General features: G+C 34.3%; 3 protein-coding genes across 3 annotated transcripts; 2 read left to right on the top strand and 1 right to left on the bottom strand.

The window, feature by feature from the left end:
• Positions 1-738: 738 nt before the first annotated feature.
• LOC117117740 (nose resistant to fluoxetine protein 6-like) lies at positions 739-5129 on the bottom strand. The gene is made up of 2 exons (XM_033262147.1): positions 2881-5129; positions 739-1114 (listed from the first exon to the last, which is right to left on the bottom strand). The coding sequence occupies exons 1-2, from the start codon at positions 4964-4966 to the stop codon at positions 846-848; spliced, it is 2355 nt and encodes a 784-aa protein (XP_033118038.1). The 5' UTR covers positions 4967-5129; the 3' UTR covers positions 739-845.
• A 2862-nt stretch (positions 5130-7991) lies between these two features.
• On the top strand, positions 7992-11213 carry LOC117117760 (nose resistant to fluoxetine protein 6-like). Its single transcript, XM_033262180.1, has one exon. The coding sequence runs from the start codon at positions 8116-8118 to the stop codon at positions 10474-10476; it is 2361 nt and encodes a 786-aa protein (XP_033118071.1). The 5' UTR covers positions 7992-8115; the 3' UTR covers positions 10477-11213.
• Positions 11214-15118: 3905 nt separating this feature from the next.
• Positions 15119-18628, top strand: LOC117117778 (nose resistant to fluoxetine protein 6-like). The gene has a single exon (XM_033262212.1). It carries the CDS (start codon positions 15308-15310, stop codon positions 17660-17662), a length of 2355 nt encoding a protein of 784 aa, XP_033118103.1. The 5' UTR covers positions 15119-15307; the 3' UTR covers positions 17663-18628.
• The last annotated feature ends 814 nt before the right edge of the window (positions 18629-19442 follow it).

Below are 19442 nucleotides of genomic sequence, written 5' to 3' on the forward strand. Positions count from 1 at the left end.
TCCAATCCATTATTTTATAAAATTATTAACCTCATAAACTCTCTGCTTGTTTGTGACTAATTAACCACCAGTCCTCCTGCCTTTAGTTTCATCTTGCTTTGATTTTTATTTATTCTTTTTTTTTTTTTTTATTTATTTTCTTTTTTAATTCTATTATAATTTCTTTCCATTTTTTTTATTCTTTTATTTATTTATTTATTTATTTCCTGTCCCTCTACATCCACAAATAAGTATCTACCTGCTAGTTCTGGGATGCCAATGCCATTCATTAATAAGGATATTAAAATAATTATGGATTTATAGAGTGCATAATGCATTAAGCCTATAACATTCTGTTATGATTATTCACCATGATCTTGATATGCTATAGTATGACTGCCCTTGTTGTTAAATGATGGTAATGAATAAATTGATCACAAATTAACATAATATAAAAATAGAGTTCATATAAAAAATGTTTACTTCATTCATTTATTAGTATTCAAATACATAAAACATACAAAAATTGACAAATGTATAGAGTTGCCATACTGGCATTACTGAATTGTTATTAAAAAAGTAATGAAAAATAGCAGACAAAAATAGGCTTACATAAAGGAAAGCAATCTAAATATTTAAATAAGTGGACAAATCTAAAATACTAATGAATACCATAAAAATTACATTTTAATACAAACAAAATTGATTCATATTTTAAATATCAAACTATATAAACAATTTTAAAAAAATAACAATTAAAAAAAAATATGTTTTTTGGAAATACAAAGAAAATAAGAATAATTATTTTCCAAAATATATCTTAAGTGTAAGTGTATTCATGTAAAGAATAAAAATATGGCTATAATTTACACACTCTTGTCTCTTTTTAAGATCAATTTCTCCAATGCCATAAATGGTGCTTCTGCACATACTGATAAAACAAACGCGCCTGCATATGATATCACAAGATTTCCAAGGAAAAAATATACCATCAATAAATCCGAGAAATAAGCTGTAGTTGGAAGGGAAAAATAAAAGACAAACATGATGATAGGATGAAGAAGGTAAGCGCAGTAACTGATGCGGGAAAGTGGTATCCAGACTGACCAGGAAAGCAGGGAATTCACTGGCCCACCATACCCAGTGTCAGGTGAGAACAAAAATACTAACGTGATTCATGACATGATTTGAACCCAGAACCATGGGATTAGAAGGTAATAATTTACATCATTATCTGAACATACACAGTATATCTTTCCTAACAAGTAGTCTGTGGTAGACAGACAGAAATGGGTGTGCACCATTTCATTAAGTAGCGGCACATACACTTAAGTGACCTATTAGGAGAAGAATGTTGTTAAACAAATTGTTAGTTCACACATAGAGTGTTATTTGTCAGGTTTGACAGATAATAGCCACCTTTATTAGAGGAACTTAAATCTGTATATTGCGGGTACATACGCCCCGTCTTGGAATATGTGGATGTAATCTGGCACTCAGGACTAACTTATGAACTCTGTAGAAGGATGGAATTGATACAAAAGAAGGTGTGTACGGTCATCCTTTGCTCTGAATATGATGGCTACAGAAATGCATTAAGCATGTGCAACCTCGTAACCTTTGAGTATAAGAGGGTGGCCCATTGTCGCAAATTTGCAGCGAGTCTTAGTAAATCTTCGAAAACATCGCAATTAATTCCACCAACAAGATTTTCTGCTCATGGTAAAAAATTCTAAAAAACATATCTCAGTACCACTTCAACACTAATAGGTTTAGTGACAGTCCAATCCATTATTTTATAAAATTATTAACCTCATAAACTCTCTGCTTGTTTGTGACTAATTAACCACCAGTCCTCCTGCCTTTAGTTTCATCTTGCTTTGATTTTTATTTATTCATTTTTTTTTTTATTTATTTATTTTCTTTTTTAATTCTATTGTAATTTTTTCCCTTTTTTATTCTTTTATTTTATTTATTTATTTATTTCCTGTCCCTCTACATCCACAAATAAGTATCTACCTGCTAGTTCTGGGATGCCAATGCCATTCATTAATAATGATATTAAAATAATTATGGATTTATAGAGTGCTTAATGCATTAAGCCTATAAGATTAACATTCTGTTATGATTATTCACCATGATCTTGATATGCTATAGTATGACTGCCCTTGTTGTTAAATGATGGTAATGAATAAATTGATCACAAATTAACATAATATAAAAATAGAGTTCATATAAAAAATGTTTACTTCATTCATTTATTAGTATTCAAATACATAAAACATACAAAAATTGACAAATGTATAGAGTTGCCATACTGGCATTACTGAATTGTTATTAAAAAAGTAATGAAAAATAGCAGACAAAAATAGGCTTACATAAAGGAAAGCAATCTAAATATTTAAATAAGTGGACAAATCTAAAATACTAATGAATACCATAAAAATTACATTTTAATACAAACAAAATTGATTCATATTTTAAATATCAAACTATATAAACAATTTTAAAAAAATAACAATTAAAAAAAAATATGTTTTTTGGAAATACAAAGAAAATAAGAATAATTATTTTCCAAAATATATCTTAAGTGTAAGTGTATTCATGTAAAGGATAAAAATATGGCTATAATTTACACACTCTTCTCTCTTTTTAAGATCAATTTCTCCAACGCCATAAATGGTGCTTCTGCACATACTGATAAAACAAACGCGCCTGCATATGATATCACAAGATTTCCAAGGAAAAAATATACCATCAATAAATCAGAGAAATAAACTGTAGTTGGAAGGGAAAAATAAAAGACAAACATGATGATAGGATGAAGAAGGTAAGCGCAGTAACTGATGCGGGAAAGTGGTATCCAGACTGACCAGGAAAGCAGGGAATTCACTGGCCCACCATACCCAGTGGTACATGCAAATACAACCCATGCAAGAGCAATGGCCCAAGCAAACCGGCACAAAGTGATATAAACAACCGTAGCAGCTTTACTGAGATGGTTGCCGTGGAAGTTGCCATAGAGACCATAAACAACTGCAAGACCAATCACAGTTGCAGTCACCCATGCCAATATGGTCATAGTAAGTGACATACGAACCCGCCCCCTATACTTGAACAATATGTATCCCACAGCCATACCAACAAGGTACGGGGAAATACGGGTCCATGGTTGTACATAAATTGAATCGCTCACAAAATTTATTTGGGTGGGGTCCGTTGGGAAGGACTCCGTAGTAAGATCATGTTTGATGGATTCTCCTATCAAACTGGAGAAACATGTTAGCAGAAGGATGCACCAAGTAGCTGCCCCAGCAAAGAAATAGTGATAGAGAAGATAGATAACAAAGGGACTGATGATAAAGAATTGCATATCATTAGCAAGGTACCAACCCCATGCCAGACATTCTTCTGCAATACTAGAGGGGTAGAGATTGTTGATATAGAGTAAATTTGTCCACCAGTAATCTTGGCAATATGTTAATTGATTCTCTACACCTGGAGCTGGATTTGGATCCAAAGCAAAAGAGTATAATGGTCCAGTTGTAAAATGTGGTGTTAGGGTTGTAAAGATGAATATAACCAGCATATAAACAGGGGTCAGTCTGAGGTACCTGTGGACATAGAACATCACCCAGTTCAGCTTACCGTTATTGTTTCGCAAATACTTTAACGTTAAGTAAGTTATGAGTAAGCCACTGAGAAAGAAGAAGGAATCAACAGAAAAAGTAGCATTACCAATAGCCTGGAATGTGAATCGTGAAAGTACATCAAGAATTTTAGATGGATTACTTAATATTGTCGCAACGAATACATAATTATGTCCCAAAATCACCCACCATAAGCTTAGGACTCTAAAACCATTAAGTGCTCCTAGACTTCCTTCCCCTTGTTTGGCCTTCAGAATCTTACTACCATTAGTCAACAAAGAAAAACAAAGAAGAAATTGAATAAAAAATCCATGTGTATTCTCCCCACCCACATCAGATTTTGTAACACGAATCTGTCCATTCACAGGGACGGTTTTGATCTGTTCGTTATCAGTCAATATTGGTTGGTTTGTGGATGCCAGCCTGTCAAATCCCTCATTTTCAATTTCAAACTGTTTATACTTGTTGAATGCTTCAGTTGCTGTTCCCACAAGTATTAGACAACCCAGAAACGCTAGCAATGTTAAACAAGCTATAGCGCCGGATGAATAATCAAATTCCTTATGGCACATTACAGATACAGTAATATTTGATTCATCAATTACATTCAAATATTCCATCAACTCAGCACTGTTGCAGCTATCAGGAACACATACTCCAACATTAAGAATAGGTTGTGGATTTTTATCTTTTGTAATTGAAGCTAAACAGTATTGTGCAGTAAAATGTGATTGATGGTCATCGACCTCTCTAGATTGCTTTAAGCATTGATCGTAAAGTCCAAGCCACAATATATTACCTTGGAGTATACCAGGTGGGAGCTTACCATATGAATCTAACATCATCAGAGCGTAATGTTCTTCTCCTAAAATGTCCGATCCAAATGTTTCCAGGTCTGTGATGCACTGAGTACTTGCTGGTTCCTCTGTTATTTCAGTTACAATCATTGTTGTACCATCCATGGTTGTGTTTGTCACTGTCATCATTGTAGTCTCTATTGTTACATTTGTCGCTGTCATTATTGTCGTAGGTTTTACTGTCATTTTTCCTGTTATTGCAGTTTTTGTGGTTTCAGATTGTTTAGGTGCTTTACTTGTAACATAGCCTGGTTCTTTCAATCCATACCCCTTTGGTTCTGACTGTTTTTCTGTTGAATACAGCAAAGGTTCTAAGACAAAGTCTTGTAATATTGCTTGTAATTCTTCTGCTTTAGCCTGGTAAATGTTTCCTTGATTGACAATGAAGTCCATCGCTTCAGTCTCAGTTCTGATGACTTGAATTTGTGCATGGCAACAGTAGCTGAAAGAGACCAGCAGCAGTAAAATATATATTTTCATCGCAGGCAATATGTGATTTTAATCTGCACTGTCAAATATTACTGTACTCTCAATGACAACAGACTATTAAGCAACAACCAGTGCGTCACTGTATCATGACTCGCTCTGTATGATTGATTAAAATTGACTTACAGTATGTATGTGTACAAGTACTGTTTGCTAACCTATGATTAAGATGCACTGAAGCATAGTAAATAGTCTGACCAATCAGTAATCGTTGCATTGCATGCTCTTTAAATAGCTGCATGGTGAGACTTGTTTGATATTCTATGGAACTTTCATAGTAAATGGCTCATATGTGGATATAGGGAAATGTGCTATAGAATTCATCATAAAGCCCAAAACTCACAATGCTGTACTGTATGTATGCACATAGTTGCCGTGGACAAAAAATAAGCATCTATCTACTACATTTAAATTTTGTCTTTTACCAGATGTGTGTAAATAAAATAGTCAGATTGATCACTCAAAATGAAACATTTTTCAAAATACACATCTAAGAAATGTGTTTTTATTTTATTTATTATTTATTTTTCTTATTTTTTTGTAATAGGAGTAATAGCTGTTAACATTGAGGCACATAAAAAAAATTATTATAATGTTCTTCTCCTAAAATGTCCAATCCAAATGTTTCCAGGTCTTTGATACACTGAGTACTTGCTGGTTCCTCTATTTGTTGTATTGTCCATGGTTGTGTTTGTCTCTGTCATCATTGTCATAGGTTTTCCTGTCATTTTTCATGTTGTTATTGCAGTTTTTGTTGTTTCGGATTGTTTATGTACTTTACTTGTAACATAGGCATGGTGTTTCAATCCATACACTTCTGGTTCTGACTATTTTTCTGTTGAATACAGCAGAGGTTCTAAGACAAAATCTTGTAATATTGCTTGTACTGTAATTCCTCTGCTTTAGCCTGGTAAATGTTCACTTGATTGGCAATGAAGTCCATCGCTTCAGTCTATGTTCTGATGACATTAATTTGTGCATGGCAACAGCAGGTGAAATAGACCAGCAGCAGTAAAATATATTCTTTGTTCATCGTTGGCAAGATGATTCTAATTTTCACTATAAAATATTATTTTCAATGACGATTAAGCAACAACCAGTGAATGGCTGTATCATGGCACACTCACTGTGTGATTAATCAAATTTGACCTTAAATTTACTTATTATATGCAAGTCTATGATTAAGATTCACTGAACCATAGCAGGAAAGCGTTTGCTGTTAGATTTGTCAAAGGTCATGAATGACATCATTCCAAAAAATAATTTGAAATCCTAGCTTTACATAAACATTAATATAATGTAGCAAAATCCTGTTAATATTTTGACCTTGATAAAATGAAATTGAAAGTGGTTTGCAACATTTATTGTGAAGCGATTATATTCCAGCTGAGTGCTGTAAATTTGAAGCTGTTTGTCTCTATGGTCTGGTTAATTATGATCAATGTTGATTTGTTCTTATCTTTAAGATTATTACTGTGGTGTGGAGCTGAAATATATTTTGATTGTTTACTTTGAATAGTTTGTTAAGTTATTAGCTTCATCTTACTAGTTAATAGATACAAAAATACTATTATTTTTATTAGTTTTGTGTGTAGGCTGATAATAAATTTAACAATTTTTTATTTAGCAAAGTTAGTACATATACTGGGGAACTTAATAATTTCATTTCTTATGTATTTTGAAAGTGAATGTTTTTTTCTTAGGTAACATTAGGTAATATTTTTTTAATCAAATGCAGTATACAGATAATAATTTGGTTATATTATTCAAATAAATTTGTTTAGGAATTATTGACTTTTTAAAATGGTGAGAGAAAATATTGTGATGATATTCACTTACCATAGTCTATCTAGTATTTAAATGTGAGAGGTGGAATATTAATGGGAAGCCTATACAGTTAAAATAATAATGTTGGAATTTTATTTTGATTATGTTCATTGAATTTATAACTAAAGTGTTTTAGGGTGTGCTATTCCCATCGCTCTGCCTTTCCTGTTCCTCCACACTCTTTGAGTCTTGCCTGTTACCCCTCTTTTGATCCATCTTCAATTTCCCCTGTTCTCAAAAAGATTCTGAACAACTGAAATTTTAATGTACTCTAGTGTACTCGCCATCCTCCTCCACCACCATTCAACCGTGGCCATAAATTGTTCGAAATTTATATTAAAGGTAAAAATAGGAGAATAACCCATAACTTGCAGCATCATTGCGCTGAATTGCGTATGGGTGTGGTCCGTGACTACCTAGCAGCCATAAAGAGGTGCTTCTTGGTAGACACATTTTCACATCATTCCACAACGACAGGGGCTGAAATGAACCATAACATCGGGGTAACGCCTACTCTTCCAAAAGATGCAATGGGTTCTTTAAAGTGCACACGAGCCAGATGTATACACTGGACCTCCATTTTAAGTCCATATCCAAGAAGACTTGGTTCTACCAACCGAATCATGGGCGAGGAGCGGCTGGGACCAGCGCCAATGTTAAGGCTGTAGCTAGCAGCACTCCTGCCTTACCGCTCGGCCACTCGACTCGCCACTATATTTATACTGTATATACAATGCTTTTTTTTTTAACTTTTATTTATTACTGTGTATTTGTGAATGTAATTCCAAGTGGATATTGGATATAAAATTTAGAACTATTTTAATTTGTTTTAGTTCCAAGGTGAAGGATTTTTGCAACATCCCTTCACTAGAGAAACACACACAATATGCTCTACATAAACTAAGTCTCATTATGAGGCTTATAGGGAGTAGAGTTGTTTTTGGTCACAAGAAAAACTCCAATTCCTGTCACAAGAATTGAACCCAGGACCATGAGATTGGAAGTCAACCATCTTAACCCCCTAGTTACTCTACTCCACTCCAAGTCACCCATCAGGTTTTGAACTTCAAATCTTATATGATTTCCTTTCAGGTGAGCTAATTTATAAGGCTAAAAATAGATTCTATGATTTTTGTCACAGTCCACTGGTTCAGTGAACTTTGAACCATGGATTGTAAACACTGAAGGTCCATTTGCTTTTTTATTATGACAGTACAATACAGTGCACTATATAATTCTGTTGGCTATTGATTAGTCATTCTATGGTCACTGCTTAGACTGCATGTGCTGCCAGCTAAAATACAGAAAAGTACAGTATGTTGCTTTCAATGAACAGAAATGTTTTACTACTGCTGGTCTTCTTCTGTTGTTGTCATGCACAAATGCAAGTCATCAGAAGCAAGACTGAAGCATTGCAGTTCATTGCCAAGCAAAGGTATAGATATAATGCAAAAGCAGAGGAATTACAAGCAATAGTACAGGATTTAGTTCTACAGCCTCTGCTATATTCGACACAGCAACTGGTATCTGAGACTGCATTGAAAGATCAAGCCTATGTTACAAATGAATCGCCTACTGAAAAATCTAAAACAACAAGTGAAACAGGAAAATTGTCAGAAGAAATTACAAAAATGACAGTGACAAATTTAACAGTGAAACCTATGATAGTGACAAATATAACAATGGAGACTACAATGATGACAGCGACAAACACAGCGATGAAAGCTAAAACAATGACAATAAGTTCTGAAATAACAGAGAAACCAGCAAGTCAGTGCCTTGTGGACTTAGAAACTTTTCAATCAGACATTTTAGTAGAAGAGCATTATGCTCAGATGATGTTAGATTCATTTGGTAAGCTCCCACCTGGTATACTCCAAGGTAATATATTGTGGCTTGGACTTTATGATCAATGCTTAAAGCAGTCTAGAGAGGTCAACGACCATCAAGCAAATTTTACTGCACAATACTGTGTAGTTTCACTTATTAAAGACAACAATCCACAACCTATTCTTAATGTTGGAGTATGTGTTCCTGATAGCTGCAACAGTGCTGACTTGATGGAACTTTTGAATATTAATAACGAATCAAATATTACTGTGTCTGTCATGTGCCATAAGGAATTTGATTATTCATCCGGCGCTATTGCTTGTTTAACATTGTTAGCGTTTCTGGGTTGTCTAATACTTGTGGGAACAGCAATTGAATCATTCAACAAGTATAAAGAGTTTGAAATTGAAAATGAGGGATTTGAAAGGCTGGCATCTAAAAACCAGTCAATATTAACAGATAATGAACAGATAAAAACCATTCCTTTGAATGGACCGATTGTCAGTGGGAAGAATAATGGATTTTTTATTCAATTTCTTCTTTGTTTTTCTTTGTTGAATAATGGTAGTAAGATTCTGAAGGCCAAGCAAGGGGAAATAAGTCTAGGAGCACTTAATGGTTTTCGAGTTCTTAGCTTATGGTGGGTGATTTTAGGGCATTCTTATGGGTTTGGTGTAGCATTGTTAGCTAACCCTACTAAAATTGTTGATGTTCTTTCACGATTCACATTCCAGGCTGTTGGTAATGCTACCTTTTCAGTTGATTCCTTTTTCTTTCTCAGTGGCTTACTGGTAACTTACTTAACCTTAAATTATTTGCGAAACAATAACGGTAAGCTGAACTGGGTGATGTTTTATGTCCATAGATACCTCAGACTGACTCCTGTTTATATGCTTGTTATTTTCATTTTTACAACCTTAACTCCATACTTTGCAACTGGACCACTTTACTCGTATATATTTGATCCAAATCCTGCCCCTGGTGTAGACACTCAAATAACATTATGCCAAGATTACTGGTGGACAAATTTACTCTACATCAACAATCTCTACCCTCAACCTATTCAGAAACAGTGCCTTGATTGGGGTTGGTATCTTGCTAATGATATGCAATTCTTTATCATCAGTCCCTTTATTATCTATCTCCTCTATCACTATTTCTTTGCTGGAATAGCTGCTTGGTGCATCCTTCTGCTAACATGTTTCTCCAGTTTGATAGGAGAAACTATCAAACATGATGTCACTACAGAGTTTTTCCCAGAGGATCCCACCCAAATATATTTTGTGGGTGATGCAATCTATGTACAACCATGGACCCGTATTTCCACGTACCTTGTCGGTATGGCTGTGGGATACATATTGTACAAGTATCGAGGGCGTGTTCGTATGTCACTTTTTGTTACCTTATTAGGATGGGTGACTGCTACTGTGACTGGTCTTGCAGTTGTTTACGGTCTCTATGGCAACTTCCATGGCAACCACCTCAGTAAAGCTGGTACAGTTGTGTATATCACTTTGTGTCGGTTTGCTTGGGCCATTGCTGTTGCATGGGTTGTATTTGCATGTACCACTGGGTATGGTGGGCCAGTGAATTCCCTGCTTTCCTGGTCAGCATGGGTACCACTTGCCCGCATCAGTTACTGCGCTTACCTCCTTCATCCAATCATCATGTTTGTCTTTTCCTATTCCCTTCCAACCACAGTTTATTTTTCTGATTTTTTGATGGTGTATTTTTTCCTTGGTCATCTTGTGATATCATATGCTGGAGCGTTTGTTTTGTCAGTATGTGCGGAAGCACCATTTATGGCATTGGAAAAACTTCTCTTAAAACGTGATAAAAGTGTGTAAATTTATAGTAATGCTATCATTTCAATTATTTCAGTTACTGTTAGTTACTATAGATGGTTAATGCTTTTGACAAAATAATAATTGATGTTTGTAATATAAAATGAGTTTTTCATTAAATATTTTATAAAAATGTTAACATGGAAATTTAATGGTCAGTACTAAAACAATTGTTTTTAAATTGTTGATCTTCATATTCAGATAAATCTGGAATTTGATTGGGATTGGTATTTTCATATTGTATTCTTTTTATATAAAATTTTACTATGGTGAATAAAAAGATGTAGTTGCTATAGGACAATGTAAGAAATTTTATTAGCACCTATATAGTAATTCATCCACACAGTGGACTTTATCAGGAAACTGTACAAGTGGGATAAGTAATATCTGTACATCAAGAAATAATAGAGAGGAGGTACTACAACAACAAAGTTGAAAATATAGAGCTAAAATTATTAATTTAATAATTAGTCTTAAAAGTGCTATTGCCATACCTTGTGTTGTTATGATTTAATTTTATAGCAGAATCATAACCTTGTGATAATTTTATCTTTTGTATATTTTTTTTTTCATTTTGCTCAATTTGCTTTGTTTTGTTATTGATTAGCCTTAGTTCACTCTTCACTTGAAAGCAAGTACTACTGTATGTCCAATATAGTAAATCCACACATCTGTCATTGTTTGTATCTTTTATGTATTTCAAGGCTCTAATAAAATGAAGTTAAGGAAATGAACATCAATTTCAGTATCAGTTTTTTTTTTAATGAAATCTATATTATATTACACTTATTTCCGCCAACGGACACGACCAAGTTACTGACTCAATAAACGTCTGGGATTCGAAACCTACCGGTATCAGAAACTCTCATAATATAGTATCAAATTTCAGATCACACGATTGAATATTAATCAAATATTTTTACTGGACGGATGGTGCTTTGCTAGGTGCCATGTTCACATGTTGTACTTACGCATTCATTGTTTTTGCAGTCTTAAAACCATTTACGAAAAGCAGACTAATAAATAGATAAGCATGTACGCTTATGTGTCAGGTTAGCTGTATTTGATGTGTTTTTGTGTCCTCTGCTGCTACAACAACGATCTCATAATAACAAGATTATTTTTAATGCTGATATCAGAACACCTGTTTACAATCTTATGAATTGGAAGTATGTAAATCAATGATGGGAAGAGAATATACTTATTATAACCTTTAAATGTTTAACAGGCACAGTCCCTGAGTACCTAAATAATTTTTATGAGCAAATGGACAATTATCACAGTCTAAACACAAGAAGCAAATCGAAATATACATCAGTTTTTTTCTAATTGGAACAATGAATACCGATCGGTTAAACTGTGGAACAGTCTTCCCTCTGATACTCGTAGTTCAATAAATTCCTGAACTTAGCATTCCTTCAAAAATTTGATTTAATATTGCATTTTCATTTTGCTTCTTGTGTATACCAAGTTTTGCTTGTGTTTACCAATTATGTATATATATAATTATTTATATATAATTTCTTAACTTTTATTTTTTATTTTAATGTTTTAACTATTAACTGGATCTTAAGGAAGAACAATGTAAATGTTGATTAAACATCTAGAATAAAGAAGATTTCTATCTATCTAAGATAGCGTTCTCAGCGATTTATTCAATTCAATTCAATTTATTCCAATTTATTCAAATTGCCTCCAAAAATGGAGAGTATAAAAAAGCAAAACAAAACATCAATACACATAAAATACATAAAATCATATGCTTAGACCGAAAGGTCCACTGATTAATCTCAGATAAGATAGTATAATACATACTCCAAGTATCGAAATGCACGCCATCGTGTCGGGATTTAATATTTCAACATTAATCAGGAATGAAAATTATCCATATTTGCAAGCTTATATGCACAAGTACCAAAAGTGTTTGACCAAAACATTACCCCTAGTAGGTGACATAGTTATGAATAAAGTGCATGTGCTTAGGAATGAGTAATTGATAGTAACAATTATTCAATAAACAGGATCACAAGTAACAGAAAACAAGGGTTGACGTGTTTCAGGAACATAATAATATATTTATTTGAACACAAATATTTTGGTCGTCCCTGCAACCTTCTTCAGTGTGAACTGAACATACTGAGCATAGAGTATATTGGCACATCAAGGAATTAATTAGGCATAAATATTAGCATGACAAAATAAGGTGATGAATTAAATAACTAATTGTTTTTATAAACAATTAGTTATTCAATTCATCACCTTATCACACTGAAGAAGGTTGCAGGGACGACCTAAATATTTGTGTTCAAATAAATATATTATTATGTTCCTGAAATACGTCAACCCTTGTTTTCTGTTACTTGTGATCAGTCTCACTACATATGATAGGACCGGAACATACGTGCCCCAATCACATTGATGCTTAATTTATATATATTTTTAAAAAGTAAAACTCGTAGAGTGCTGTCTTGTTATTATAAGATCTTTGTACTACAACTACTGTACTACTACAACTACTACTGGGGGCTGTAGACACTCAGACATTTTGCAATAATTGAGTCCCCACATCAATCGAGACTTGATAAAAGTCTATGACCAAAAGCACTTGTTACCTATTGTTTTCAAATACCAAAAAAAAAAGAAAAGTGAACTGTCAAGCAGTAAACTTAAACATGGTGTGATTTTTTTAAATTATGTGTATAAGTAGGTTATAGTATTTTTGTATTATATATGTATGTCAATCATTCCTGATGATGACATATATTATGTCGAAATATTGAATCCCGACACGATGGCATGCATTTAGATACTTATAGTACAGTATGTATTATACTATCTTATGTATGTATGTATATTCTTTATATACCTCCCTGATGCAACCACACCTCTTGTAGTAGTCATGAATAATATTTTCGAAACAAATCATGACATTAACATACTAGGGTGTAAGGGAGCGAAGTGAATGACCCCTTGCCACCTAGTTTTTAATAATAGTTCCTAGAGATTTCACAAGTGAGATTGTTACCTTAGAAGTGGTCTGTAAAGATTATGAGTTTTTCAGTTGGTGTTTCCATTTTTAGCTCCGATGAGGAGCTTCAGGAATACCTGGCTGGTTCATTAAGAGATCTTTTTTGTGCTGATTGCTTAATAGATCTTTTATGGTGGGTGGCCATTACGACCATTTATTTATTGACTTTAAAAGTGTCCATCGCCAGTTTTGAACGGACTTGCCAGAAATTTTGTACACATACTGTAAAATAGAGGTGATTTTCAACAAACATTCATGGCCCTTTTTTTGCTCCGATGAGGAACGCTAGGAATACCTGACTGATTGATTAATAGATCTTTTTCATATGGGCAGCCATTAGGGCAAATTTTTATTATTATTGCTAGCTCCAATGAGAAGCTCTAGAAACACTTGGCTGATTGATTAATAGATCTTTTTAAGTCCACGCAGACGGACCTCTGAACTTCACTTATTGTTGTTGGTACCAGAAGTTAAGCGTCCAGTGTCACCAGTTTTGCAGGAAATTGCAAAACTGGCGACTGGCGTGCAGGAAGTTTTTGCACACATAAACTAGAGGTGATTTCAAACAAATATTCATAGCCCTTTTTTCAAGTTGAACCCCAGGGTGCCCTATACACCTACAAAACAAAACATGGGTTTCAGTAAGGAATGTACATTACTGCCATTACCACAAATAGGACATGTTGCATGAACTTTCGGATAACGATGTTGTCTAAGGAACCAAAGGTCGTGAGTCCAAATTGCATCTTATTATTAAATTTGTTTGGTTTTGTTTTTTTTCAATTTTAAGACATTTTAATTTTGTACAAATGAACATTCTAATTATTTGAAAATTTCTATGTTATTATCTCTTCCAAATTGTTTTCTCAACCAACTCAAATATCTTAAGAATGTTCATTTATACAAAAAAAAAGAAAAAGAAACACCGAGTCACGACCTTCGATGCCTTACAACACAGCATCAACTGTTTACAGAATAAAAGATTCCAGTTAAAAATTAAAATTACCAATTTTCTCTCTAAAATTACTTTAGATTATAAATTATAAGTATTTAAATACGAAGGTGAAATATTAATTTAAAAGCTAGTTAGATAGTTAGAGTAATAGTGTTGGGTCTTTAATACAAACAATAAATAAACTAAAGTGTTCTAGAAATACTTAATGTAACGCGAAAACTAAAATTTGATATATAACTTTATAATTTTTATCTAAAGTTTTAATGACATTGATAAAATAAATAGTATAAGAAATTAAGAAAACAGAAAAATTAATACTTTGCTAGATTAAAAGCATTAGGATTGTGAATGCTATTTTTTTACCTTGAATATTTTTAGAATTGTTTACGGTAATTTCTTTACAGACCAAGGCAAAGGATATGTGGCATATCCCTTCACGAGAAAACATACACACAATATTCTTTACATAAACTAAGTCTCATTATGAAGCTTTGGTGTGGAGTTGTTTTTGGTCATGAGAAAAACTCCAGTTATGGTATCGGTGACAGGAATTGAACCCAGAACCATGTGATTGGAGGAAGGCAGCCATCTTAACCACCAAGCATATTCAACTCTACTCATGTGATGTAATTAAATGAGGCTAAAAATAGTGGTTCAGTGGTTCAGTAAACTTTGAACCATTGATTGTAAACACTGAAGGCAAATTTGCTTTCTCCATCCTGATGTACAATGCAGTGTGATATAATATTATGAGCTTATTGAAATGCGTAGTCATTCTATGGTCACTGCTTAGACTGCATGTTTGTGGTACTACCAGCTAAAATACAGTAAAGTACAATATATTGCCTGCAATGAAAAGGGGGATTGTTTCACTACTGCTGGTTTTCTTCATCTGTTGCCATGCAAAAATGCAAGTCATCAGAAGCAAGACTGAAGCAATGCAGTTCATTGCCAAACAAAGGTATACAAATGCATATAAAGCAAAAGCAGAGGAATTACAAGCAATAGTACAAGATTTTGTTTTGCGACCTCTGCTGTATTCCACAGAGCACTTGGTATCTGAGACAACATTGAAAGATCAAGCCTATGTTACAAATAAAACACCTACTGAAAAATTGACAGAAGAAACTACAAAAATGACAGTGACAAATGTAACAGTGGAACCTATAACAATGACGGTGACAAATATAACAGTGGCGACTACAATGATGACAGTGACAAACACAACGATGGAAGCTACAACAATGGTAGCAACTGAAATAACAGAGGAACCAGAAAGTCAGTGCCTCATGGACCTGGAAACGTTTGGATCTGATATTTTAGGAGAAGAACATTATGCTCTGATGATGTTAGATTCATATGGTAAGCTTCCACCTGGTATACTCCAAGGTAATATATTGTGGCTTGGACTTTATGATCAATGCTTAAACCAATCTAGAGAGATTGACGACCATCAAGCACAGTTTGCTGCACAATACTGTTTAGCTTCAATTACAAAAGATAAAAATCCACAACCTATTCTTAATGTTGGAGTATGTGTTCCTGATAGCTGCAACAGTGCTGAGTTGATGGAATATTTGAATGTTATTGACGAAGCAAATATTACAGTATCTGTCATGTGCCATAAGGAATTTGATTATTCATCCGGTGCTATAGCTTGTTTAACTTTGCTAGCGTTTCTGGGTTGTCTAATACTTGTGGGAACAGCAATTGAAGCATTCAACAAGTATAAAGAGTCAGAAACTGAGAATGAGGGATTTGAAAGGCTGGCATCCAAAAACCAATCACAATTGACAGATAACGAACAGACCAAAACTACCCCTGTGAATGGACCAAGTCGTGTTACAACAATTGATGTCGGTGGGGAGAACACACATGGATTTCTTATTCAATTTCTTCTTTGTTTTTCTTTGTTGACTAATGGTAGTAAGATTTTGAAGGCCAAGCAAGGGGAAGGCAGTTTAGGAGCACTTAATGGTTTTAGAGTCCTTAGCTTATGGTGGGTGATTTTAGGCCATTCTTATGCATTTGGAATGGCATTGTTCACTAACCCTACTAAAATTGTTGATGTACTTTCACGGTTCACATTCCAGGCTATTGGTAATGCTACCTTTTCGGTTGATTCCTTTTTCTTTCTCAGTGGCTTACTCGTAACTTACTTAACTTTGAAATATTTGCGGAACAATAATGGTAAGCTGAACTGGGTGATGTTTTATGTCCATAGATACCTCAGACTGACTCCTGTTTATATGCTTGTTATTTTCATGTATACGACCTTAACACCATACTTTGCAACTGGACCACTTTACTCGTATATATTTGATCCAAATCCTGCCCCTGGTGTGGACACTCAAATAACATTATGCCAAGATTACTGGTGGACAAATTTACTCTACATCAATAATCTCTACCCCTCAAATCTTGCGAAAGAATGTCTTGATTGGAGTTGGTACCTTGCAAATGATATGCAATTCTTTATCATCAGTCCCTTCATTATCTATCTTCTGTATCACTATTTCTTTGCTGGGGTAGCTGTTTGGTGCATCCTTCTGCTAACATGTTTCTCCAGTTTGATAGGAGAATCTATCAAACATGATGTCACTACAGAATTTATTCCAGAGGACCCCACCCAAATTAATTTTGTGGGAGATGTAATCTATGTACAACCATGGACCCGTATTTCCACATACCTTGTCGGTATGGCTGTGGGATACATATTGTACAAGTATCGAGGGCGGGTTCGTATGTCACTTTCTATGACCTTATTAGGATGGGTTACTGCAACTGTGATTGGTCTTGCAGTTGTTTACGGTCTCTATGGCAACTTCCATGGCAACCACCTCAGTAAAGCTGCTACGGTTGTGTATATCACTTTGTGTCGGTTTGCTTGGGCCATTGCTCTTGCATGGGTTGTATTTGCATGTGCAACTGGTTATGGTGGGCCAGTAAATTCTTTACTTTCCTGGTCAGCCTGGATACCACTTGCCCGCATCAGTTACTGTGCTTACCTTCTTCATCCTATCATCATGTTTGTATTCTACTATTCCCTTCCAACTGCAGTTTATTTCTCTGATTTTTTGATGGTGTACTTTTTCCTTGGTCATCTTGTGTTATCATATACCGGAGCATTTGTTTTATCAGTATGTGCAGAAGCACCGTTTATGGCGTTGGAAAAACTGCTCTTAAAGCGTGATAAGAGTGTGTAAGTTTTTAGGAGTCTTATTATTTCAATAATTTCAGTTACTAATACTGGCGGTTGGATGGTTAATGTTATGGACAAATGAATTAATGATTATATATATAATGAGTTTCTTATAAAATGAGTTTCTTATAAAATAAGTTTCCAAAAATGTTTATATTGACATGGGCACAGCCAGAGAGGGTCAAGGAACCTGTGCCACCACTTTCCGTATGCGAACACCTCCCTCAATGCCCACTCTCATATGGTCTTGTTTGTCTTTTCAGTTCATTTCTCGTAAGCCACCACTAAATAAGCGACCACAAACAATTTTGGACTTTTGGATTTTTCTTATGATTCCTGTAAGCAATCCACCTTAGAAGTTTGTTATATCTTTTGGCAAAAAATACCATCAGATTATCTATCAAGTTGAACCTTAACCAAGTTGAACCTAATATTATAGACACTAACACTATTAAAGAAAATAAAGGCAATAAGATAATAGGCCTACACTTGCAGTAGGTCATAGAACAACATGCCTGCTTTTAAGACCTATTTAAATAGGCCTTTAATAAGGTTAATGATTATAAAAACATAGTACCCTTTGTTAGTGGAACTAGGGAAGAGTGAAATCTCACAACAAATTTATTTTCTTGCTTACACATTGTGTTCAGGCTGATTTTTTTGTTAGGTGTTTCAGAAATTAATGTGATGAAATTTGTAAATTCTATCTTCCGTCACATAAAATAAGGTAAATTTTTCTTGGCCCCAGGACCCTGGCCATGAGCCCTAGCCGGCGCTCAGGCCCCAATCTTATTGCTCGCTGCGCCCGCAAGGCTTGAACCCCCACAAATTTTACCCTGGCTGTGCGCCCTGATTGACCAGTCGCAGTTCAATTTTTTTTTTAAATTAATTTTGATAAGCAAGTCATCTGTCATTGTTTTTATCTTGTATGTATTTCAAGGTGCTAATAAAATTAAGTGACGGAAATGAACATCAATTTCAGTATCATTTTTTGTTTTTATGAATTGTTATTATATTATGGTACTAGTAAGCAATTATAGTAATAACCAAAATTTCACAAGGGATCACATTTTACCCGCCTGAAAGTAGACAAAGATTATGAAATGTTAAAAGTGCATAATCAATTATTTAGTAGGTGTTTCATTCATAATTTGAGTCACGATAATACAAAATTAAACAACTATTAACAGGACAAAATATGATGAATGTAACAGCTTGGCCAAAAATGTGTATGTCGATGAATAAATAAGCCACTTTTACGTAATGCGAGGTCCCCTTTGGTAGAATCAAAACCAGTGACGCATCTATGAGTATTGATGGGCTGATGCAGGGCATAATTGTATAGTGGAATTGGCATGCTAGCCGAGGGAATGTGTGATATGACGGATGCTATGATCAGCTTATTTTCAATGGGGTGCAAACTTTTTATGGGGCGTGTCCCCTCCTGCTTTAGATACACCACCAGGCAAAACTCATCTTTTAAAGCCTGTTGGTATTAAACTCAAACATCCAATCTAATTCAATCCAATCAGAACATTTGTAAAGCGCCTTTTTTTGCAGATACGAAGCACTGCACCCCACATATTTAGGCACCTCACAACCAAGTAGCCGCGATCATTGCCTAACCCAAGCACAGAACAAGTAAACAAATAAAAAGAAGCAGTGGCAAAGTTTGGAATCATAAATAAGTAATGCAACAATAGATAAAATAAGAATAAAAATGGGATAATTAGTTAAAGAAGTAAGTCTTTAAGTTAGACCTAAAGACAGCCACAGATGGTGAA

Source organism: Anneissia japonica, unplaced genomic scaffold (assembly GCF_011630105.1).
Source record: "Anneissia japonica isolate Jap-2015-1 unplaced genomic scaffold, ASM1163010v1 scaffold234_len1672027_cov178, whole genome shotgun sequence".
Classification (NCBI taxonomy): Eukaryota; Metazoa; Echinodermata; class Crinoidea; order Comatulida; family Comatulidae; genus Anneissia; species Anneissia japonica.